This window comes from Mixophyes fleayi, chromosome 8 (genome assembly GCF_038048845.1).
Source record: "Mixophyes fleayi isolate aMixFle1 chromosome 8, aMixFle1.hap1, whole genome shotgun sequence".
NCBI classification, from domain to species: Eukaryota; Metazoa; Chordata; class Amphibia; order Anura; family Limnodynastidae; genus Mixophyes; species Mixophyes fleayi.
This window is the reverse complement of record NC_134409.1, coordinates 44265837-44291047: the sequence shown is the minus strand read 5'-3', so window position 1 is coordinate 44291047 and position 25211 is coordinate 44265837. Positions and strand designations below refer to the sequence as shown.

General features: G+C 40.0%; 1 protein-coding gene across 4 annotated transcripts in view; it reads left to right on the top strand.

Moving 5' to 3' along the window:
• The window catches only part of DNM3 (dynamin 3), a 399791-nt gene that overhangs the window by 350525 nt on the left and 24055 nt on the right, over nt 1-25211 (top strand). For all 4 annotated transcript variants that reach the window (XM_075182456.1, XM_075182455.1, XM_075182457.1 and 1 more), the window contains exons 20-21: nt 3524-3747; nt 5459-5704. In XM_075182456.1, the coding sequence (XP_075038557.1) occupies nt 3524-3747; nt 5459-5704 (470 nt within the window). The remainder of the gene's footprint in view (nt 1-3523; nt 3748-5458; nt 5705-25211) is intronic.

The following is a 25211-nucleotide window of genomic DNA, read 5'->3' as shown; positions in this document are numbered from 1 at the left end:
AAAATGACACAAAAACAAATCTAAATAATGAAAATAAATAATATATAAAGTGACACTTTAAATGCAGGGCTGAAAGCTATCCCAGAGATAATTCACAGAATTAGTCATTTTGAAGGACAATGGTGTTTAATAGAGATGAGCGAAATTGCTGTGAAATTTTGGAAGCCTTGACCTTTGCTTCCAAACATGTCACAGGTGTTAATTTTCAGCTATAAAATCTTCTTTTTCCTCCTTTTCTTTGTCAGTCTGCAGAATGATATTCCACACTGTAATTGTAAATTTGCTAATTTTAGTGTATGACTAGAGCTGGGACGATGATGATCAATTTATTGTGTTGTGTGGCTTGGTTGGGTTAGGACTGGGAACATTTAAAGCCAAATTCTGCTACCACAAGATGCAACATTTCATGGCTAAATCTGGAATAAAGTGTGTTTTTTATTAAGCAGTTGTGATTATGCTCATCGTTTTGATTTAATGTGGACTGCACATCATACATGTAACTGAACTAGAAATAATAAAATTAGACCAAGGTACATGGTAAGAAGGCAAGAAGATGTTACTTCATAGCAATTGATAGTCAATTTATTAGTAAATTAATAACAATTAAAAGTAGCATAAAATATGTTCTATGAAAAAAGGAGCACACATGACACTGTGCGTCTGATTCATTAAACAACATAAATGCCAATATGTGCCGTAACTTGCATTAAATTGCACTGTGCTATAGGGCAGAGTACAGAAGTGTATGCAATTCATCTTCGAGCGCGAAGAACCCTTAGACAGCCTATCAATTCATGGGCGGAATGGGTAGGTGAAGGCTGTGCCACAAGGTTGCGTGCACACTGCCGCACTCGATTCAAGGTTTCGGCATCCCTAAGGTACGTGTTTTTCAGCCGTATCACTTGCACCAGAACATATGTTTGCAAGAAAGAGCAACTGTACAAATGCATTTTATGTACAGTAGACATTAATAACATCATGATAAATGCATTTCATGGAAGAAAAAAATAGAATTAGCTTTTTGCTAAAATGTTTTTTGATAAATGACTATATAATTAACAGGTGACAATAATTTAATACTTTTTCTGTGCATTCTGCTGAGACCTTATATTGCACATATGAATTGTACGTATCCTGTAGTGTATTGTGTCTGTCTCAATATAGCAAGTGCCGTGTATGCAGAGTGTACCTAGATTCATATTCAACAAGAGACGTTTCTTCACTTGTAGTTGAATACGGACGTGCATATGCCCAATTAGTTTGCGTTTTAAAAAAAATGCACAATACATTCTTTTTGCATACCATAATTAGTCAGGCCCTGTATCTTTAAACATGACCCGTAATAACAATGTATGTCCTGGCTCTACAAAAATAGTCTAATAGCTCCCTTTAGGTTACTACATTCTTCATCATTTATTCTGTCCACCTTACACCTTATATTCATCTAACTAACTCAAACTTACCAAATTTGAATTTTTGAGCTCTGGGAGATCCCTGATGGGGGAAGTGATGGGAGGGCGGAAGTAGGTGGGGGGCTGACCCCACGACAAAATTAACATTTTGTCTTTAAGGTAGAGGCCAAAATGATACGATTCACCGCAAATCGCATCGTTGAGGCTCCCATCCTGCTTACTTAACTAGGAAGTGGGCAGGGAGTGAGAGAATAGCCTGCTCTCCCGAGAGTCCGGGAGACCTAACGGGAATTTTGGAGTTTCCCAGACATTCCAGAACAGTGGGCAAGTATAAACAAACTAAATAACCTGAAAAAGTAACATTGTCTATATCCTGTGCTTGACACTTTGTTTCAAGTCTTTCTGACCTCGCACACACATAGGGGCATATTCAATTGTTGGTGTTACATGTAAAAGTAACGCGGCGTGCGCACTATAATGGTAATAGTGTGCGTAAATACAGTTATTACGGTACCTTTAATATTGGATTTAAGCTCGCAGCGAGTTGAAATCCGGCTTACAATTACCGTAATAACGGTAATATATTTAACGCTGCGGGAAACGGCAACAATTGAATATGCCCCATAGACTGCAGTAACAGGCCCGTAGGAAAACAGGTCTTAGTTCTGAGAATGGGACACACAATATCAGTTGGCTATCCTCACACAGTTCCTCCCTCTTACCCTCCTCCCCCTTCCCCTCTGCAAACTTGTATGCGTTTTCCTCCTAATCCTTCCTTCATGGCAATCAGCCTTAGAAGAGTGGGGTGTTTTGGGAACTTTTTCTAAAGGGCAATCAATTATATTCATTAAAACAAATCTGACACAAAATGCTGCATATGTGGGCCTCCGCCGACAACTGTTAGGATTCTTAATTGTTACTGACTGAAAATGCTGTTAGCTGATGACTGCAAACATTTTCTGTCTGCGATCTTCAGTCATCTATAATCATGGAATCCCCTGGAGTTTGAATGCCCAAATCTGTTTAATTTAGCCACCCACAGCAATCGGGCCAAATGCACAGATCTTACTGTGTGTGACCAGCTTCCAGTGTGATGTGAATTGGAGCATTGAGATGGGTCACTGAGATTTCATGTATGAAAAATTCAACATTAGCAACTGTTGGTTTGGAGAAATTCAGTTGGAGGTATGCTGCATGTGAATGTCACTATCGGATGCCAATATCTTTACTTATAAAGATTTTTATCCTTCAATGGACCAAATTGGGGTAGGTTCTCCTTAAGCCTTGCATCCCTTTCTGGAAGAACCCTATTCTCGCCTCTGAGAACATATATAAAATATATCACTTTCTGAACCAAGTATTGTATCTTTAACAACCTACACACCATATTTTTACGTTACTGGTCCTTTAATATAATTCAGAATGGATTAAATGAGAATGTTACATAAAGACAAGTAAAGCATAAAAGAATCCAATGCATCACTATGTGCAAAAATACACACAGAGTTAACTTACATAAAAACTAAAACACCAACTGAATTATTTGCAGAACAAAGGGGAACATTTTGCCTGAGGCAGCATAACCAATAGGTCGGATCTTAAAGTTGTAAATTAAATTCCAGTTAACATGCAGCGAGTTTATATCAAATTCCACTGTAAAGCGTGTGTATGTATTCAATTAAATGTCACATTAGAGGTGATTGAGACGGTAGGCAGAATCGACATATGAGTGTGTCTTGTGTTATAAAGAACATGTGTTCTTGAAATTCCTGCTACCCCCCCAACCTAGATTTGTTTAATCAGATTCTTTAACAGAGACTGAATTTTCTCAATTGTTGTATGAGAACAAAGTGTCAGATCATTGCTATAGCTGCAGTTCTTATTTGTAGATGTAAAATATCATCCACAGGTCACATTTCTGGAGAGATAAACCATGGGAGAAATGCACAAAGAGTGCCGTGATCAAGGATATTTGTTTTAAGAAAAATTAGCTAGATAATTAATCTTGACATTGTTATTTATGAATGCATATTTTCCTGTAATAGGGGATACAAAAACAGATGTGAAAACTTTCTATGCTCTTTTACACCAACTATGAATTCTCCTAACAGGTAAAGGAGTTTATACATGCAGAGCTGCTAGCTCTCTTGTACTCTTCTGAGGACCAAAACACTTTGATGGAGGAGTCGGCTGAACAGGCTCAAAAGAGAGATGAAATCTTGCGGATGCGCCATGCTTTAAAGGATGCTCTACAGATCATTGGTGACATCAGCATATCCACCGTTTCCACCCCTTTGCCGTCTCCTGTAGATGATTCCTGGATGCAGTTTCACTGGTATAGAATATAGTTCAAATAAAGCATTTCATTGGAGATCAATGTGTTAATAAAACATGATGATGAGGAGATAGCCTTTAACCATAGATATAGTAGACAATGCAACTGCAATCAGCCTGGCAGCCATACCGCCAAAGTGTTTTTGTTTCTTTTGGTGGGAGAGTCCCTATTTGGAACCCATATTCCCCTGTCCCTCTGTCCTTCCAAATTTTACTTTTTTTAAAGGTATGATATAGATATTTGAATGAATAAAAAACTTTTCTTCACCACCCCTGAGGTGACCGTCCTGATTTTACCATCCTAGCAGGGGCAACCCATGCCTGCAGTTTGCCTGTTAGAGGCTGTCTAGCACTGGGTCAGGTTGTGGTTTGGGAACATGAGGTGTGCTGCCTGTTTTTAAATGATTTATTCTACTTTTTTTAGTATGGGAACTGTTTTATTACAAATAGAGAAATGGAAATGCGATTGTAGCTATCATTTTGTAGAATGTACTAAATAGATGATAACTAGGGGCCTGATTCATTAAGGTACTTAAATTAAGAAGTTTCTTATTTAAGTCTCCTGGACAAAACCATGTTACAATGCAAGGGGTGAAAATTAGTTTTCTGTTTTGCACATAAGTCAAATACTGACTGTTTTTTCATGTAGCACACAAATATCAACTTTAAATTTCAGTGTACAAATAAGCTATCAAGTATTTGTGTGCTACATGAAAAAACAGACAGTATTTAACTTATGTGCAAAACAGAACACTAATTTGCACCCCTTGCATTGTAACATGGTTTTGTCCAGGAGACTTAAATAAGAAACGTCTTAATTTAAGTTCCTTAATGAATCAGGCCCTAGAATCGGATTGGTTGCTATAGGCAACATCTCCACTTTTCAAATCCGCAGCTTGATAAATTTACATGCAGATCTAAGCCAGCCTTCAGCAGAGAAGTTTGTTTCTTGGCACAATTCGAGCAATGTAATAAAAAACTTCAAACACATAAAAGAGGCACATATTAAAAATAAGATCTCTAAAGTGTACAGTATTTTAAGAGCAAAAGTGAAGATTTTATTTAAGTAAATGGTTGGTACTGAAGATAATTTCCTCAGTTCAACTCCTAAAGATTTTTCTGCCTCTCTGCACATTGAGGTGCACTCCCAAGAGTTGAGGGTAGGTGCGCACCTTGACAGGCAAACCACAGAAACTTACCAATGCAAAATCAAGGTGTGTGCACATTGGGTGGGTTTTGGAGAATAACTCCTTTATATATAAGAGAATTGCTGCATGAATCATGCAGGTAATGTGAATCAATCTGCCAGTGATCACCAGCTTTACATGAAATAGTAACTAAAATAAGGACAAATATTTATATATTCTCTGTGCTAAAATTGGAATTGATGTTTTTAAGTATATTGTATATTTTAGCTAGGTCTCACATTATACAGTCATTTTTAATATTAAACTCATTTGAATAGATGAATATTGTTAATAACTGTATCCTGTAGTCGTTTTTTTTTTTATCAGTGATTGGTACAAACATATATCAGAAAATTGCCCTAATAATAAAAGTGAAAAATAATCAATCTGAATTGATTGCAGTGTGTCTTACTATACATATAACAAATGCTATACTTGGGACAAAGACATAAGGGTTAATAACAAAGTTTGTTACTAGATACTAAGCGTTAGATGTTTTACTTGTTTGTCTTGCTATTGCTAAAGGTCTCCACCTTCAAGTCCAACAAGCCAGAAAAGACCAGCTCAGCAATCTACACCAACATGGCAATCTGTTCCCCTGGCAGGTCGTGGCCTTGTTCCTGTTGTCTCACCACTGGCAGCTCAGCTGGGAGCCCCTACTGTTCCTTCCCGTCCAGGACCTTCACCTCTTTTTCCCAGCACTACTGATCCGTTTATGATGCCACCACAAATCCCTTCTCGTCCATTGCGTGCACCGCCAAATGTTCCCAGGTAACACACAATGCAATATGAACGTATTACCAAATTTTGTTGTTGAGATGGGTCATTTACTGCTGCGAAAGTTATGACTTGAAGGGACACAGAATTGATCATTTGGGTGTTACATGCAGGAAAGTAAAGGTGAAAATACTTTTCTGTTTTAAGTTCTATATATTTTGTTACAAACATGTAGAGCATTTCATATTGCGCAAATGCAGCTAATGGTCCATGCTGTGCATGCCCACTTTCCAGTTCCCATAAAATGAGTCTACTACTCTTAGCTGCTCCATTTGCAGTGTTGCAGGACTGGCTCAAAATGGGTATTGTGTAAACTTTTAAAAATGTGACTACACAATCCAACCTACTAACACTAGAGATGCTCAGGCTCGGTTTTCTGAAAACCAAGCACACCCGAACTTAGGGGATCAAAGTAGGCTCGCAAGCCGGCTCGTTACTTTTGCTTGTCCTTGGATCTGAATCGAGGTAAAACGTCATTGTTGCGTTGTCGGATCTCCATAAGTACCTCCCTCCCCAGGAGATCCAGCGTCATTGCTCCCACAGAAATAGGGGTAGCAGTCTTCTTGTCACTCTCCAGTCTCCAGTGACATTGCTCAGTGCCATTGCTCACACAGAAACAGGGGTAGCAGTGTTCTTGTCACTCTCCAGTCTCCAGTGACATTGCTCACTGCCATTGCTCTCACAAAAACAGGAGTAGCATTGTTCTTGTCACTCTCCAGTCTCCAGTGACATTGCTCACTGCCATTGCTCACACAGAAACAGGGGTAATAGTGTTGTTTTCACTCTCCAGTCTCCAGTGCCATTGCTCATTCAGAAACAGGAGGGGTAGCAATGTTCTTGTCACTTGACAAAAAGTGACTGGAAATGATTGGAAATTAATGTTATTGAGGTTAATAATAATGTAGGGATAAAAAAAGGAGCCAAATTATGTGATTTTAGCAAAAAAAAAATAGGGATTTTAGAAAGAAATCGGGATCCAAAACACGCAAGGGTGGTTTTGCCAAAACATGAAGTTAATCCAGATCCAAAACCAAAACAGGGGGGTCAGTGAACATCTCTATTTTAGACCAATAGAATGAAGCATTCTTATTTAAACTGGGTATCACATTATTGGTTGTGAGTGTCATGTGATTACCTTACATACACAATTGTGATACTGTCATCAGCAAGGAGTACCTACTGCTCTCTAATGGCTGGTGGCATTAAATGATTACCGAGATTATAATAAATGTAGCACAATTACCAAAACATAGAATGTAATACAACAACATTTTACTATAAACAGTTGCAAATATACATGTATATGTTTCAGAACCTTGTAAGAATGGAAGATAATGAAGTTAACATCTGTGATTGATGCAAGATCCTTTACAGATGTGCACTTTAGGTTTGGAGACTCATTAAACACCTCTGGAGGTTATTTACGAACCACAACGTCTTGCCTGTCTGCAATGCATTTTGTATGCCTCTTGAATAACATGAAGTATGTTCATGTTCCGGTTTCTGTAACTGCCCTTCTAACAATGCTCTGTATGACCTTCTTGTATGTCCAGCTGGAAATGATCATGGTGGAATGAGTGAAAACATCACTTAATAGTCCTGTCTACCATCACATCAGGAATACCTCCTTCATGGATTTCAAGTCTTCAGTTTTTCGGATGAAATACTGCTCAGTTAAACCCGGTGTATATCTTAAATAAATCATGAAAGTGAGAGGGAATCAGTGATGTATTTATTACTAGTGTTAATATTGTACATTTGAATGTTTTTTTAATATATTAATATAAATGGCAATGATATCCCTAAACCTAACAATTCCCCAGAGTTGAATCATCAGAGCACGAATCTTCTCAGAGCTAATACAGTGCCCCCTTCTATGGGCGCTCTGACCACATCATCCATAGATGGCTGAGTCCTTCCTTTGGTGACCAGTGCAGTATGTTTGGTGACGGCAGCTGCTGCCACAATGTTCAAATTCACGTCTCCCACATCCACCGTCTCTCCTCATTCCAAAAGTACTATACCACCATAAGCTGTATAATTATTCCAGTCGGCAATGTTGATTTAATTATTGGTGGCTGATAATGCTGCTGCCTTCTATGTTTTCCCTGTGTTTGCGTGCGTTTCCCCCGGGGGCTTAAGTTTCCTCCCACACTCCAAAAACATACTAGTAGGTTAATTGGCTGCTATCAAAATTGACCCTAGTGTCTCTCTCTCTCTCTCTCTCTCTCTCTCTCTCTCTCTCTCTCTCTCTCTCTCTCTCTCTCTCTCTTTCACTCTCATTTAGACTGTAAGCTCCAATGGGGCAGGGACTGATGTGAGTGAGTTCTCTGTACAGCGCTGCGGAATCAGTGGCGCTATATAAATAAATGGTGGTGGTGGTGGAGCCTTATAGTAGCAACATACATGTTCCCCACCAACAGCTACAATTATTATTTTGCTACTTTATGCATCAAGGGTTCCCTACACCTCCTTGATTGTAAGCTCATTTTAGCAGGGCTGTCTTTATATTCTGTTGATGTGTGGAATTTTATGATTTATGATCACCTCAATGTTCTGTGCTGTATAATATGTTGTCATTACTGTTCATAAATAATAATAATAATAATACATGTGCCTGGAAATGCACTTTCCTATATAAAGTGCACCTTAAAAGTGCATAGCTGATTCCTATAGCAAAATTTAATTAGCCTCCCACTGTGCTCTCAAACTTGTGTTACATTGTAGAAGCGCCGACTCAGAAGAGGTCTCCACTCTGCTCTTTTGGCAGCAGAGCTGGAGCTTCAGGGAAAGGTGGGGGCCTACGGTGACCCTGCAATTGGCAAATGTCCCTTACCTCCGGCATCGTTGCGACTGCAACCCTTGTAGTTCTGCCCTTGTGCAAAATGCATCCCTTTAAAAGTATAGGCTACAGACACAACCTTTGTGACATGCAAATTCCATGCACCCCACCTAAAATTAGGCACATTTGTGCAAATATAGGCACAAAGGGCATTTGTTCTGCTGGGCCATCACTTTTGTAACATTCTTCCTCTATCATTAAAAAAAAAAAATAAAGAAAAAGTTTGGCTACAGGTAACTGGATGAAATAATATATATATATATATATATATATATATGGCAGCACGGTGGCTAAGTGGTTAGCACTTCTGCCTCATAGCACTGGGGTCATGAGTTCAATTCCCGACCATGGCCTTATCTGTGTGGAGTTTGTATGGTTTCCCCATGTTTGCGTGGGTTTCCTCCGGGTACTGCAGTTTCCTCCCACACTCCAAAAACATACTGGTAGGTTAATTGGCTGCTAACAAAATTGACGTGTGTGTGTGTGTGTGTGTGTGTGTGTGTGTGTGTCTGTAAGCTCCAATGGAGCAGGGACTGATGTGAATGAGTTCTCTGTACAACCCTGCAGAATCAGTGGCGCTATATATTTGGTTTATCATATAACTCCTCTCCGTGATACAATTGTAACCTTAAAAACTGCAAACTTTGTATCAATTTGCATATAAGAAAACTAAATGAAAAAGATTAGACAAGGTGGGCCTCACTTACAGTTAGGTGTAAAGCAAAAAAAAAGGTGCAAATTTACTTGTGGACAAACCATGTTGCATGCAAAAAAAATACTGGCCATTATTACATGTAGCACACAAATACTAGCCGTTCTTACATGTAGCACATAAATACTGTCCGTTATTACATGAAGCACACAAATACTGTCCGTTATTACATGTAGCACACAAATACTGGCCATTATTTACATGTAGCACATAAATACTGTCCGTTATTACATGAAGCACACAAATACTGTCCGTTATTACATGTAGCACACAAATACTGGCCATTATTTACATGTAGCACATAAATACTGGCCGTTATTACATGTAGTACACAGATGCAGGACTTATTACATGTAGCACACAGATGCAGGACGTTATTACATGTAGCACACAAATGCAGGACGTTGTTACATGTAGCACACAAATACTGTCCGTTATTACATGTAGCACACAAATACTGGCCATTATTACATGTAGCACATAAATACTGGCCGTTATTACATGTAGTACACAGATGCAGGACTTATTACATGTACCACACAGATGCAGGACGTTATTACATGTAGCACACAAATGCAGGACGTTGTTACATGTAGCACACAAATACTGGCCGTTATTACATGTAGCACACAAATACTGGCCGTTATTACATGTAGCATACAAATACTGGCCGTTATTACATGTAGCATACAAATACCGGACAGCTTTATTTTTACACTGAAATTTAGATTTGAACTAGGACACTCCCCCTTCCCAACTCTAAATCTGACAGCACATTCTAAATCTGCCTCCCCCCCCCCCTTTCCCCGCAGTACAACATGATTTTGCCAAGATGCAAATTTGCTCCTTCTTTAGCTTTGTTCCTAAATCTAATTGAGGCCTGTTATGTCTGAGAGAGCGAATTGGATAATCTGTCACTTAAATTAAAAATGACCACCTTATCCCCTTATAACATGGCCACACATGCAGGGCCAGATTAACCTGTGGTCTATTTGAGCTACAGTCCAGGGGCCACGGGCATCCAGAGGCCCTTGAACGTGCTCAGCAGCATTTTTGATCGGGGCTGAGCCTGTCACTGTAGTCCTTCCGCGGCGCTCAGTAATCTTCTTACTGAGGAGATCTCGTGAGAGTGAGACTATGAGTTCCACTCTCACAAGATCTCCTCAGTAAGGAGCTTACAGAGCGCTGCGGAAGGACTACAGTGACAGGAGAACAGAGAGGTAAGCACCTGGGGGGGGGCTCACAGAGGGGGCTCACTGGGGAATGGAGACCCCCTTAGCACAGGGGCCTCCAATCCCTTAATCTGGCCCTGCACACATGTTTAGCTGATCATTCAGCCTTATTCCAATTTGGTTTATGGGCCATGTGTGGGCCTGAATTACTAAAAAAAGGTTGGACCCTATCAGTACAGTGAGCAGACAACTGGGTGGACTGTAGATGACAATCAGGAATTGTTATGATAATCAACTGATAAGGATTTGAATGTATACAATGTGAATGTGTTGTCAAGTAGAACACTTCTGCATTAAACAAGGGAAATCCAGTGATAACACAGTTGTGATTACATATGAAGGAAGGACAAGGTTAATAGTAATACTCTATTAGTAGTTGGAATATCAGCTAATTTAGTCAATGTTTGTGCACAATAACACAATGAATAGCACAGTGCAAATGTTGTCATTGGTATGTAGAATAATCAATGGTTCGGTCAAGCAGCTTAGCTCCCCACAATCATTTTTTCACACACACAAACACAGTATAATGTTCTACGTGACACTAATAAAACGCAATTTCTGTTTTCTCAGCTATATTAGTTTTGCAGTCACACGTCAGTATAATATAAAAAAAGAAAGCAAAAAAAAAATGAAACATATAAAAACAAGAATCGCCTAGGGTAGGGCAATGTGTTTGAGACTTGAGGTCTGGATTACTGCTAGGAACACCCACTATATGACCTACAGAGCTTCAGCAGCAGCTTTCCCCATCCTCACCCTCTGCTAGTAAAACCTAGGATTCAAAAAGAGTAGTTTATTAAAAATAATTAAAAAAAAATGTTCTGGTAGAAAAGTAAGTGAGTAACCCCAAATGTGCTAAATGAAGAATAGCCCTAGAGAATGGAAATCAGATGTATGGTGCAGAAAAATCACTTGAAATTCATTTTGAAGCTGTAATCCAGAGAGTTACTGGGCGGCTCGTTCATTAAATTTCACATTCCTTTCTCTCGTTGTGGTACTTTATCCCAATAATTCTTTTCAAACCAAGCACTCAATGCTGTAGTTCCTGTTGAAGTATTATATGTCGCTCTCACACAAGAACATGTTCTTTTCTGGCCCTTCTGTCATTCCTATGCACTTCCTAAATAGTTATATCGCCCCCTCTAGAGCCCCATCACATTTCTCCCACTGAGACCCTTTTGCTGGAATGCTGAAACTAAGACACGACACCATTCATCATTAACTGGAAAACAATTTTAATCTTAGTAAACTTGAGCAACCCTCATCCTATTTTATACAGGATCCCCGTAGTTTGATCATACAATTTCCACTCTGTCTCTATCACTGGTAAAAAGAAAATAGCACACAAAAGATAATTTCCCAATCATTCTATACTAACTGCCCACAGAAAAATTGCAGGAGAATTCCACCCTAAATTTAAAACTTAGCTGTGGGTATGATCTGATAAGTAGAAGTTGGTCCTCAAAGATTACTTCCCAGGGATCCAACATTCATGCTGATCAGTCCCCCGACGTCTTGCGCACGCCCTCCACTGCCCGTCATGCAGGTGATGGGTGGTGGCATGCTGTTAGTTCTACAGGAGTTAGGTGAGTTTTGCAATGTCTGTTGCACTCGTCTTGCTCCTGCCGATCTTCAGAGAGACAGCATGTTGTGCACTGACAACACTCTGCTAGAGAGAGGACACAGGGGCAAGCTGAGCAACAGAGGGTGCATGTAAGACAGGGCACACCAGAATGAACACCAGACCCCAAATAAGCAACCTTTGCTGCAGAGGTAAACGGGTATTTTGCTTTGCTACATTACCAATCATTAAAAGTGAGGTTTTTTTCTTTATGGGTAAAACATATACCTCTAGGTTAGTGTTTAGTTAATCACACCCAGGATCACAATCAGGTGCTTACAATTATCAACAGAGAGCATTTAATTGATTAAAGCCGAGTAAAAACATGCACACAGCTAGATGAATAGTGAGAGCCTGGAAACAAATAAACCTTATGTCAATGGACCTAATCATCTCAATTATTTGACACGTGTCCAATAAGGAAAAGATTACATGAGATTTGAATAAATCGGCACACATATTTTGCTTGGCATGGGATAGACTCCTAGCTGCATGATTTACTAGCCTGTGGTTTGAAGGATGAAACTCAAAACTGCCTCCGATGTGTGGCGATTTGCAAACCACTAAATCGCATGCGATTTAGGCCAACGCGGTACAAACCAGATGTGAAACATGAGGCGGCGTCTGTTATACTGCTCAGCCAATCACAGATAGTCTATGCTCTCTAATAGGCTATCTGTGGTTGGCTGTGCAGTGTAAGACACTGCTCCTGATTGACTGTCCACTTGTTAAGTTCTCTGGAGTTTAACTCATTGTGCAACTGGTGCTCCTCGGTAGCGGTCTGTGCATTCCATGAGATATTTTTTTTTATTTCGGCTCTAGGATTAAAAGATTTCCATTGGATTATGGTAGAACAAAAAAGAAGATATTAGGTAAGTATTAATTATGGAGGCACCTTTTTGTATTATGGGGCAATCATTGTTTTAAGAAGGCACTACTACTTTAATATTTTAAATCAGGGCGCACTAATTTACTATTATATTAAACAAGGTGGCACACCTATGGCACTACAATTGGAAATATACTCTTGCACCTGTGAGGTGCCACAAGTGCTCATACTATATTTTAACTGTATTAACCTGGTACCCAATGGCCAAGGGTACCTGGAAGGGTCCAGTGCTACTCCGCATTGGGCCAGTAATCACTAGGTGTGGGTTCCTGATCATCTCTTCATCCCACTTCCCTACTCCAAGATGCTGAATAAACTGGGCTTTTAGAAAATGGAAGGGAGGGTTTATTTTTTCTCTATTTTATTTTTCTTTTCGACAGGCGATAGAGCTCAAACAGCATGTGGTTTGAGCTACCTCGCCTTTCAGAACCACATATTTCTTTTTATTAATATAAACGAATCTCGGTGCAGTTTGGCAACCCACTGCTTAATACATGGGACGATCTAAAAATCAGGATTGCGGATTGGCCTGTAGTAAATCGCATGGTTTCAAAACCGCAAAGAGCATGGAAACTTGTGGTTTTAGTAAACCACGATTAGTAAATCTCTGTCTTTATCTCTTAAGCACAATACAACTTGTTATTCATGGTTTGGCCACTGGGCTATCTGGGTTGGTGGTGGGTCCACAAGATGCTTTTTCTTTTCCCATTCACTGCTCTTCTCTCTGCCTCCCATGTTCCATTTTTCTCATACCCTTGCCCTTTTTACATTTAACTTTATTCATTTTCTGTGACACGAAAAAAACCCTGTATAAATATCACTTGAGTGCTGTGGTGGAAGTAGGCTGGTGTACGGTGGTACGGTGGTATGAAGTGGGCTGGTGTATGGTGGTACGGTGGTATGCCAGATCACCATTTCTCCTACCGCCTTCATTGCAAAACTATTATATTCCATTCACTTACATTTTCCGTACCACCACTTCTAAGTTTTCACTTCAACCACTACTTGAAAGTATAACAATAATTATGTAAACAGCTTTATTATATGTAATAAAGCTGTACAAGGGAAAATAAAGGATTAAATAACAAAATACAGACTTTACTTAAACACAAAACAGACATGTTACTGAAAAAGTTTAGCCTGCAGATTACTTGTGTAATCTGCTTATATTTTAAATATCCACCCATAGAAAGTGTTCAACGGCACATTGGACACAGTGCAGTTTTCACATATTGACTATTGTACACAGAGCCGGATTTACCGCTAGGCAACCTAGGCACCTGCCTAGGACCTAGCGGCTCTCGGGGGCCCAGCTGGGGGGGACAGGAGCAATTTGAAAAAAAAATAAAAAAAATTGCCCTTTCCCCCGACTCATGGCACCCGACCCCCCCCTCCCCCGACTCGTGTGAGGGGCCACTGTGTTTGTGTGTATTATGTGTGTGTGAGGGGCCACTGTGTGCGTGTATTATGTGTGTGTGTGAGGGGCCACTGTGTGTGTGTATTATGTGTGTGTGAGGGGCCACTGTGTGCGTGTATTATGTGTGTGAGGGGCCACTGTGTGTGTATTATGTGTGTGTGAGGGGCCACTGCGTGCGTGTATTATGTGTGTGTGTGTGTGAGGGGCCACTGCGTGCGTGTATTATGTGTGTGTGTGTGTGAGGGGCCACTGCGTCCATGTATTATGTGTGTGTGAGGGGCCACTGTGTGTGTGAAGGGGGGGGCCCAAACCGATATCTTGCCTAGGGCCCCATGAGGTGTAAATCCGGCTCTGATTGTACAGTGTTTTGTCACAAGAAAAAAATCTCTCTACAGCTTTTGAGAAGCAATTTTGTGATTTGTCAGAGCATGCACAGACATGTATACTTTGAACATGTCCAGAATTATAGTTTGAGCATCTGAAGCTCGATCTGGTCAATGACTGTGAGTAGGAAGGATTTAAAACTAGGGATGTGCACCGGCGACTTTTGAGGTCTCGTGTTTTGTGTTTTGGATCCGGATTTTCGTTATTTTTGGGGTTCGGATTTGTCTCGCAAAACACTTGACGAAAGGTCTCGGTTCGGATTTAAGGTTTTGGATTCGGATTTTTTTTGAAAAAAACATAAAAAGTTTAAAAATCAAGTTTTTGGGCTTATTTTCACTCCTAGGCTATTATTAACCTCAATAACATTCAATAACAAGCATTTCCACTAATTTACAGTGTATTCTGAACACCTCACAATATAGTTATTAGTCCAAAACGTTGCAACAAGGTATCTTTCTGGACTGCGTAGAGGAGTGGGTCACCACAATATATATTAAAAACCCTGAACTTTTATGATTCGCACCAATAAATGTACCTGGACTGCGTAGAGGAGTGGGTCACCACAATATATATTAAAAACCCTGAACTTTTATGATTCGCACCAATAAATGTACCTGGACTGCCTAGAGGAGTGGGTCACCACAATATATATTAAAAACCCTGAACTTTTATGAATCGCACCAATAAATGTACCTGGACTGCGTAGAGGAGTGGGTCACCACAATATATATAATAAGAAAACCATCAACTTGTTTGATTCGCACCAATAAATGTACCTGGACTGCGTAGAGGAGTGGGTCACCACAATATATTAAAAACCCTGAACTTTTATGAATCTCACCAATAAATGTACCTGGATTGCGTAGAGGAGTGGGTCACCACAATATATATAATAAGAAAACCATCAACTTGTTTGATTCGCACCAATAAATGTACCTCGACTGCGTAGAGGAGTGGGTCACCACAATATATTAAAAACCCTGAACTTTTATGAATCGCACCAATAAATGTACCTGGACTGCCTAGAGGAGTGGGCACTGGGCACCACAATAAAATATATAAAAAACCTTCAACAGGTCTGCATTACACTACACATACGGCTGCTCCTCCATCCTCTCCATCATATACATGTTGGAGTTTTAGCGTGTGACAACCTCTTGTTTTTGATAATGTCAGTGCATTTTGAATATTTTTCAATTTGCCCCACACCACTGAATGTACTTTATCTATGATACGCATCTATCTATCTTGACTGCGTAGTGTGGTGGCCCCGGTACACAATTTGGTACCGAGGCCACAATATAATTAAAAAACCCTCCACGTGTCAGAATTCCACCAAACAAGTATCTGGACTGCGTAGTGGGGTGGCCCCGGTACCCAATTTGATACCGGGGCCACAATACCTCCTCCAAACATGGTACAGACAATTCGTCATTGAGATCCCATCAAGTATGTTAAAGACAGACAGGGTCCAAGTGTTATTGGTTGACTTTGTAAACCAAAAAACTGTCCCTGTTGCACATAGTCGTGCAATGAAGACTGACTTTTTCATTTAAAGGCACCATCTTTCAAGTGTAGTGTTTGTAAGTCTAAGTCATATTATACTTTTGGTAAAATTGGTTTATTTTGTTCCTCTTTAAGGTAACTACTAATAGAATTAAAGTATTAAATAGAAGCGGCAGTTCCTCTTTATGGTAATTAGTAATAGAATTAAAGTATTAAATAGAATTAAAGTATGAAATAGAATTAAAGTATTAAATAGAATTAAAGTATGAAATAGAATTAAAGTATTAAATAGAATTAAAGTATTAAATAGAGTGGTATAGAGTTGTAGTGTGGTATAGATAGAGTGGTCCCCACAATATAATAATAAAACCCTCAACTGGTCTGAATTCCACCAAACAAGTATCTGGACTGCGTAGTGTGGTGGCCCCGGTACACAATTTGGTACCGAGGCCACAATATAATTAAAAAATTGGGCATCAACTGTCACCGTTGTTTAATATCTGATACACCTAAATATGGACTGCACAGTGGAGTGGCCCCGGTAGTAAATTCGGTGCCGGGGCCACAATACCTCCATCAACCCTCTAAATCCCACTCCACTGATGGCAGACACCGGGCGCACGTCTAACACCAACATTGCAGTTACAGCCGCAGTTATACGCTTTGCAATAGGGTGACTACTATCGTATTTTGTGGTCATGGCAAACGACTGTTGGACGGTCAATTGTTTTGTGAAAGACTTAGCGGTCTTACGACTTCCCCTCTGGGAAGATGACCGACTAACAGCAGCAACAGCAGCAGTGGCAGTAGTAGGCGTACCGCTGCAGGATTCCTCGGATGAATCCCGTATTGAGGAGGACTCAGTCTGGCTGCTGACTTGGGCTGCAGGACTGAATCTGATGGAGATTGTGGAGGAAGTTGACGAGGAGGGTGTTGCTGGTGTGTATCCAACTGGACCACGGGATTTAGGTGTCCCTGTACCGATGAGGGTCCTAGCCCCAGTTCCTGAACTAACCACTGAACTATGAAGGTTATTCAGGTGAGGTATAAGGGAGGATGTTCCTAGGTGGGCAAGATCCTTACCCCTGCTTATTTGAGCTTTACATAAGCTACATATGGCCATACATTGGTTGTCTGGATTTGGATAAAAATAACTCCAGACCGAAGAGGTGCATTTTTTGGTCTTCTGACCAGGCATGACGATGGGCTTTTTCATCCCATGGACATCAGCTGTTTCCCCCCCTGGTGCCTCATTTACAATAACCACATCACCATCCTCATCATCAAGTTCCTCCACAGCGCCAGCTACATCATCAATAGCCTCCTCCCGAGCCACCTCTTCCCGTACAGTGATGGGAAGGTCAGGCTTGACAACCACCAACATCCTTGGACTCGCCTTGTGGATTTGTGATAATTTCTCTTTAGAAGGCAGAGTTGTTTGCTGTTTTGTTGCTGACAGCATAACTCTCTTCAATTTTTTGTAGGGGGGGGGAGGAGGAGGAGGGCTAAGATCCGTGGGTGAAGCTGAACCACTAGTCATGAACACGGGCCAGGGCCTAAGCCGTTCCTTGCCACTCCGTGTCGTAAATGGCATATTGGCAACTTTACGTTTCTCCTCAGATGATTTTAAGTTTCTCTTTTTGCTACTTTTTCTTAACTTGGGCTTTTTGGATTTTACATGCCCGGTACTACGAGATTGGGCATCGGGCTTGGAAGACGACGTTGATGGCATTTCATCGTCTATGTCATGACTAGTGGCAGCAGCTTCAGCATTAGGAGGAAGTGGGTCTTGATCTTTCCCTACTTTATCCTCCAAATTTTTGGTCTCCATTATATGTAGCACAAGATACTGCAGAATGTGTGAACTTGGTAATATTGCAGTACCAATGGACTTATACTGCTGTATTGGTTTTGCAAATTTGGTTATAATTATTATATTTTTTTTTTTTTTAAATTTTTTATTTTTTTTTACTTTTTTTTATTTTTTAAAAACTTGGGAATAATGGGGAAATAACTATGCCCTTAGAAGCACAGAGCACAGGACACAGCACCACTGGACTGAACAGGACACGGCACAGGACCCAGCAGCACTACGGACCTCAGCAGGACAGAGCACAGGACACAGCACCACTGGACTGATACTGCAGAATGTGTGAACTTTGTAATATTGCAGTACCAATGGACTTATACTGCTGGATTGGTTTTGCAAATTTGGTTATAATTATTATATATATTTTTTTTTTTTAAATTTTTTATTTTTTTTTACTTTTTTTTTATTTTTTAAAAACTTGGGAATAATGGGGAAATAACTATGCCCTTAGAAGCACAGAGCACAGGACACAGCACCACTGGACTGAACAGGACACGGCACAGGACCCAGCAGCACTACGGAACTCAGCAGGACAGAGCACAGGACACAGCACCACTGGACTGATACTGCAGAATGTGTAAACTTTGTAATATTGCAGTACCACTGGACTTTTACTGCTGAATGTGTGAACTTGGTAATATTGCAGTACCAATGGGCTTATACTGCAGGATTGGTTGTGCAAATTTTGTGGTAATTAAAAAAAATTAAAGTAGTTTTTGGTATTTTTTTAAAAAACTTTTTTTTATTTTTTTAAACACAGGGGAATATTGGGGAAATAACTATGCCCTTAGAAGCACAGAGCACAGGACACAGCACCACTGGACTGAACAGGACACAGCACAGGACCCAGCAGCACCACTGACCTCAGAAGGACAGAGCACAGCACACAGCACCACTGGACTGATACTGCAGAACACAGCACAGCACAGCACAGCACAGCACAGCACAGAACTAAACAGCACAGCACAGAACTAAACAGCACAGCACGAGATCTACCAGGACAGAGGACCACCTAACACACCCTCCCTCTACCCTGATCAATGCCCGAGTGAAGATGGCGGCGACTAGCGGGGAATTTATAGGATCCGAGTATCGCGAGATCCGACAACGGGATTATGAGTCAGAGCCTCAGTTTCACATTTGAATTTGGCGCCAATACCCGGATCTGTCTCGGATCCGACTCGGATCCGCAACGTTCGGGTGGGCTCGGATTTCATAAATCCGAGTGCGCTCATCCCTATTTAAAACCCACTTTGACATAATTTTACGGGAGGGAAAACAAAACTAAATATAGGAAATTATCCACAGCAGACCAGCAATAATATTTGATGAAAGCTATATGATTTTTTTGATTATTGCATAGTGCATTTTGATCTTTAAGAGGTGACGTGCAATCTGTAGAGTCGGTTCAAAAGTATATTTTATATTGACTTTGTGGTGCAAGAATTTTGATAGTCTGAATGGAAAATCATTAGAACAGAAAACGACCCAGAAACATGTAAGGAATGGAAACGTGAATTAAATGATTTCACATTTATTTCTGTTAAAGCATTCAGTGTCTACTGCAGTGTACACAAAATCTCAGTTATAGGGTAGAGGTGTAACATACAGGACCGTAACTAGGGCTGTGCGACAGGGGCGATCGCCCAGGGTGCAATGCTGAAGGGGGGCGCAATTTAGGAATATTTTAGGTTAATTTGGTTAAAATTTAGGACTAGGGTGCCGGCATTTGTCTTTCTTGCCCAGGGCACTAGAATTCTAAGTTACGGCTCTGGTAACATACACAGTGCCACACTAAATTAGATCACAAACATTGTGATTATCCTTCTGGAGGTTGTGCTGTGTATATGGTCTGCACAAGCCCAGCAGAATAGAACAATGTTCCTTTGTATGAGCCCAACAGAAGCTTGGCAATAGGTTAACCAAGCAGAGCTTTTGCAAATCCCCACCTCCAACAACTGCAAAGAATTCCTTCATTATTAGCCCAGCCCCCCCCCCCCCCCTTCCGTTTTCTCGATTACTAGCAAAACAAAGAGGGGAAAAAATCTTCCTGAAGGTTACAAAAGTCAGGCCTCCTGCTGGACTCCCACAATAAACCATTGAGCATGAAAAGTCAATTATCATAGCTTTTCTGTTTATATTTTATATAGCATTTCTGACATGCCACATAATTAATATCTAGAATTCCTTACAGTAGAAGACAAATAAGTGTTGTGCTGTTGTAAATCAATCCTGTTTTCTAATGGACTTTGTTTAAGAGACCATTTGGAAGAGATAAAAGCAGTTTAAACATAAAAAATTGTTACCCAGCATAGGGCAAGGTGAGGGTTATGTCTAACTACCGTATTTCCCCATGTATATGACGCTCCACTGTATAAGACACACCTGTATAAATCATGTGAAAAAATTGAGGATAATAATTAGTAATTGGTGACTGCAAAAAACATTATCCTCAATTTTTTCACAGAGTAATTGTGCAGCGGGTACAGAGAGGAGAGACGGAGTGCTAACGCTATTGTCAGTTCTGCTTTACCCTGTCAGATGCTTCCTCTGTCCAGTCTTCTTTCTTCTGTCCATTCTGATCCTGATGCTGGAAAGTCGCTTACCGTCCTCTTCGCGATGACCAGATGTCCAATCAGGACTTTGACAAGGTCCTGATTGGAAAAACGCCAAATGCAGAAATCGGAAGTGTGCGTTCTAACTGCGTTTCACGCACCACATCCGGTCACCGGGAAGTGGACGATAAGCGACTTTCCAGCATCAGGATCAGAACGGACAGAAGAAAGAAGACTTTACCAGACAGAGGAATCATCTGACACGGTTAGCGTTACTACCCCTGTATAAGACGCACCCAGTTTTTAGACCCAACATTTTGGGGAAAAAGGTGCGTCTTATACATGGGGAAATACGGTACCTCCTCATGGCTCTATCTGTCCCTCCTTGAATGTGGCAGAGTAATAGACTTCACCCGTGTGCTGGAATCCCTGTCCCTCGGAGAGACACAGTGGTGGATGGGGGTAACAAAATGACCTCATCCTCTCTGGATAGGTTTGGGGTTGAGGCAAATAAATAGTTGGCAGCTGTGAACTGGGAGCCGTACTCATCAGCCTATTAGAAAATGGGTGACAGGGTGAAACAATATGGATCCCTCCTTCTAGTGGGGCTACTGCCAGCCACCCTTTTGTGAGTGTGGCAGATTAAACAAGTGAAATGTAGTTAGGAATGAAATAAGTCTTCTTATCAACTTTTTAAAAAGAGAAGCTGGAAGAGATGTGATGATATTTATATAGTGGAGTTGCAGTACAGAAAACACATTATCTCATAGAACAGATAGTAGTGAACATCACTGCACTTATGACTTACTACTGAGGCCTATGCTTCAAGAACCAGATAAATCCCAGGGCTTACTGAGAAGTAAAATCCTTGCCACAGCAGTACATTTTATTGATGCAATTACTGTCATCAACGACTGAAAGTACCAATGGCCATGCAGATTCATGCGTATACGCCTGCACAACTTACTGTCAGATCTGTGTTCATCTCTCATAACCATCTGCTGTAAACATCGTGACTGTGTACACACTCTCCAGATATCTGCTTATGCTGCTGGTCGTAAGTGTGTACCCACATTGCCCAGCTTCGTACTATCGTTGATTGTGACTTATAGGAAGTCTATAAAACCAAATGAACAGATACAACGTGCTTTGGTAAGATAAAAATTGATTGTAGGAACGTACACACACACTCCTGCAATAAGTGACCAACTGACCGTTTATCGAGTGATCTGCACACTACACCACTGCATACCCAGCTTTAGTCGTGAGCTGCCTTTAGTGAACCTAGTTTCCCATGTACAATCCCATTGGTGTGTTTAAGTAAGTGTAACATCTGCCGCCGAGCGGAGTTTAAAAATAAATATAGAAGCCGGCGCTGGCTGGGACTACATATCCCAGAGTCCCTGGTGGCTGGAAAGATATTGCGCAATCGCACCAGACCTGACAAGTTAGTGTGTTAGTTAAAGTGGAGAGAGGAGGAATAATGTTTTTACTGGACACCAGGGTGAGGGAGAGAGGAGACAGACCTATGTGAGGAGGAGAAAACTAATAAACACAGATCTGTGAGAAGATAGAGACATATTAATGATATTGATCTATATTAAGAAATGTAGATGTAGATGTATATGCAGAAGGCTATATTTGTGGAGATCAGCAATAATGAGAAAAAGCATCTGATGATAGAAATCTAGTTAAAGAGAATTATCTATGAAGTTTTAGCATTTGTGAGGGGAAACATTACTTTGAAAAAAAATAACCCACTGGAAAAAGAAACCGTGAGAAAAGCGATATTGGTATAATCAAACCCTGGTCTTGTGTGTAAATCTGAGAAACTATCATATCCTTATATTACATAAACATTAGGTGAATGGGAAATATAGGTTTAACACTTGCATCAGTATAAATATTTATTACAGAGTATGTGATATAGATCCATTCAAGATATTATCTGCATCAGTATAAATGTTTATTCACAGACTCTGATAGAGGTCCATTTGAATATATTATCTGAGTCATTAGAAATACTTATTTCAGAGGCTGAAGTATATATCAATGTATTATATCATCTGCATTGTTAGTGATATGGAAGTCAAATATATATCTGGAGAAAATAAAATGTACATATATCTAAGTGAGAAGTAGCTACCAACGGTGTTATAAGTGCACCAACTGGTGTTAGTCACTTTTCCGGAGACAGTAATCCAATGGGCAGAGTGAGATTGCCGGTTTTAATGCCACGACCCGCCACCTGTATAAAGTATACAGGTGGCGGGTCTGCCTATTGCCGCCTTAAAACCGGCAATCTCACTCTGCCCATTGTAAGTGACGAGATTCGCACTCCCTATCTTTTCTCCACTCGCAATTTATCGCTGCCATCTATAACAAGTGTCGGCCATACTTTCTATGTGAATTATGGTAAGTCTATATTTCATCAATGTCGCCCTTATACTAATTGGCCTTTTTAAGTTGCTCTAACTATTGTCGGTATTACTGTCCTCGAAAAACGTACCCCACCCGCACCAACGACAATCTGGCCTGGAAGTGAGGGATATTGCAAGAATCAATACTGTGAACTATTAAGTTTTAAATGTGTTCTAATATCAATTAGTTAATATTTATTCTAAGTAATGAATGTAATTTAATATTACTTTTAGGCAATTATAAAGTAGTTTAGTGTGATATGATCTATATATAGGTGTTAGACATAGTGATATTTTATAGTGAGTTAGAAGGATTAGTTTATAAAGGGAGTTTTGTAGTCTACTAGAAACAATAGCATAACATCATAATTACATAGATAATATAACATCCAAATTTATCAATATACCTATAGTGAGTCTAATTATCAACCTTATAAAAGTTTTTGTGATTTTAACTATTATTTATTCCCTAATTGTACATCTATTTAAGATATATATTTTCAAAGTAAATAATTTTATATAAATGAACAATCTTATCGTGTGTCAGAGTTGTGCGGAATGTGTTTGGTTACAGGGGGTGCTCAAGTCGCCCCTGGTGGTCATTACATCCACGTCCATACATACCCAGACTAAGAAGACTTGGTGGAGGCATTGTGCACGAAGAAGTAAGTGATACACACACACAACGATTTAAGGGTACACCCCTTAGCAGGAATAAGGGGGTGTCATTCTCTTCATTCATATCCACTGGAATCAGCTTCTATTTTAAAGTGCTAAAATACCTGTTGATTATGCGTCTTCATACTCCTATGTATGAAATGCCGTGATAACACATGTCTAGAACAAATGGTTAGCATGATACACTCATGACATATATTGGTAGTCCTTGTACCATTGAATTTATTAACAATATGGGCAGAGAGTGGCACAGAGGTTCCATTGTGTTTCTCTGGGTGCTCCGGTTCCCTCACACCCTCCAATGACATATTGTTGATGAAATTAACCCGTGTGTGTGTGTATGTGTGTTTGTGTGTGTGTGTGTGTGTGTGTGTGTGTGTGTCCATGTGGTAGGGAATATAGATTGTAAGCTCCACAGGGACTGATGTGAATGATTACATTTTCTCTGTCAAGTGCTGCGCTATATGTAGGTGCTATATAAACAACAGTAAATAAATATACAGTTATGCTGACCACACACACTGCAATATCTACAACAATATCAAGCAAAATGACTTACATTTCAGCATCTGTTTTCACTCAGCATGGCTATGACAGTTTTTATGACCTGTAACAATAGGGGGCACTATACTTGGTCTTTGCCCTGGGCCCCGTTTTTTGTTAAACCGGCCTTGGCAGGGAATGACATGCCTGAATAATTGATTGTGCAGTGTAGCAGAACATGTTGACGCTATATAAATAAATGATAATAAGAACACATTAAAAAATCATAGATGTAAAAATGTAATCTGCATCTTTTTTTTTTAGTTATTTGTAATTTTCATCTTTAGTATACATATAACATATTAAGATATGCATCACATCTAATTTTTGGCTGTAAAGCACACTGCATGTTTAGGGGACAGCCACCTTTAAAAACATGAAATCCCTGATGCTGCTCTGCAAACGTTTAAAGAGTAAATTGGTATTCTAGGCGGGAATTTACTCTCATCTGGTTTTGATATACAATGAGAGTCTAGACTGGCACTTTTTTTTTTCTCTTGGTTGTCCCTGCCCTCACAAGCTCTTTACTGGAATAAATTTTACTCCACTGGCATTTTTTTTTCTAGCAGTACAGACATGCAGGCAAACCTATACTGCAGACACCGTATCTTATTTCATCCTTTACAGGACCATCACATCAACTTTATGCAACCGGGCAATTAACCTTGGTCTCTTCTATTTTTATTTTTTAAGACTTTATTAACTCCTTCGTTCCAAATCTATGCTATGAGCTCATTAAGTTGTTCACACGCAGTTTTCGAAACAGTTACTTGTATAACTCACTCCTTCATATAAAATTCTTAAATGATTTTGTACGTGAAATAATTTA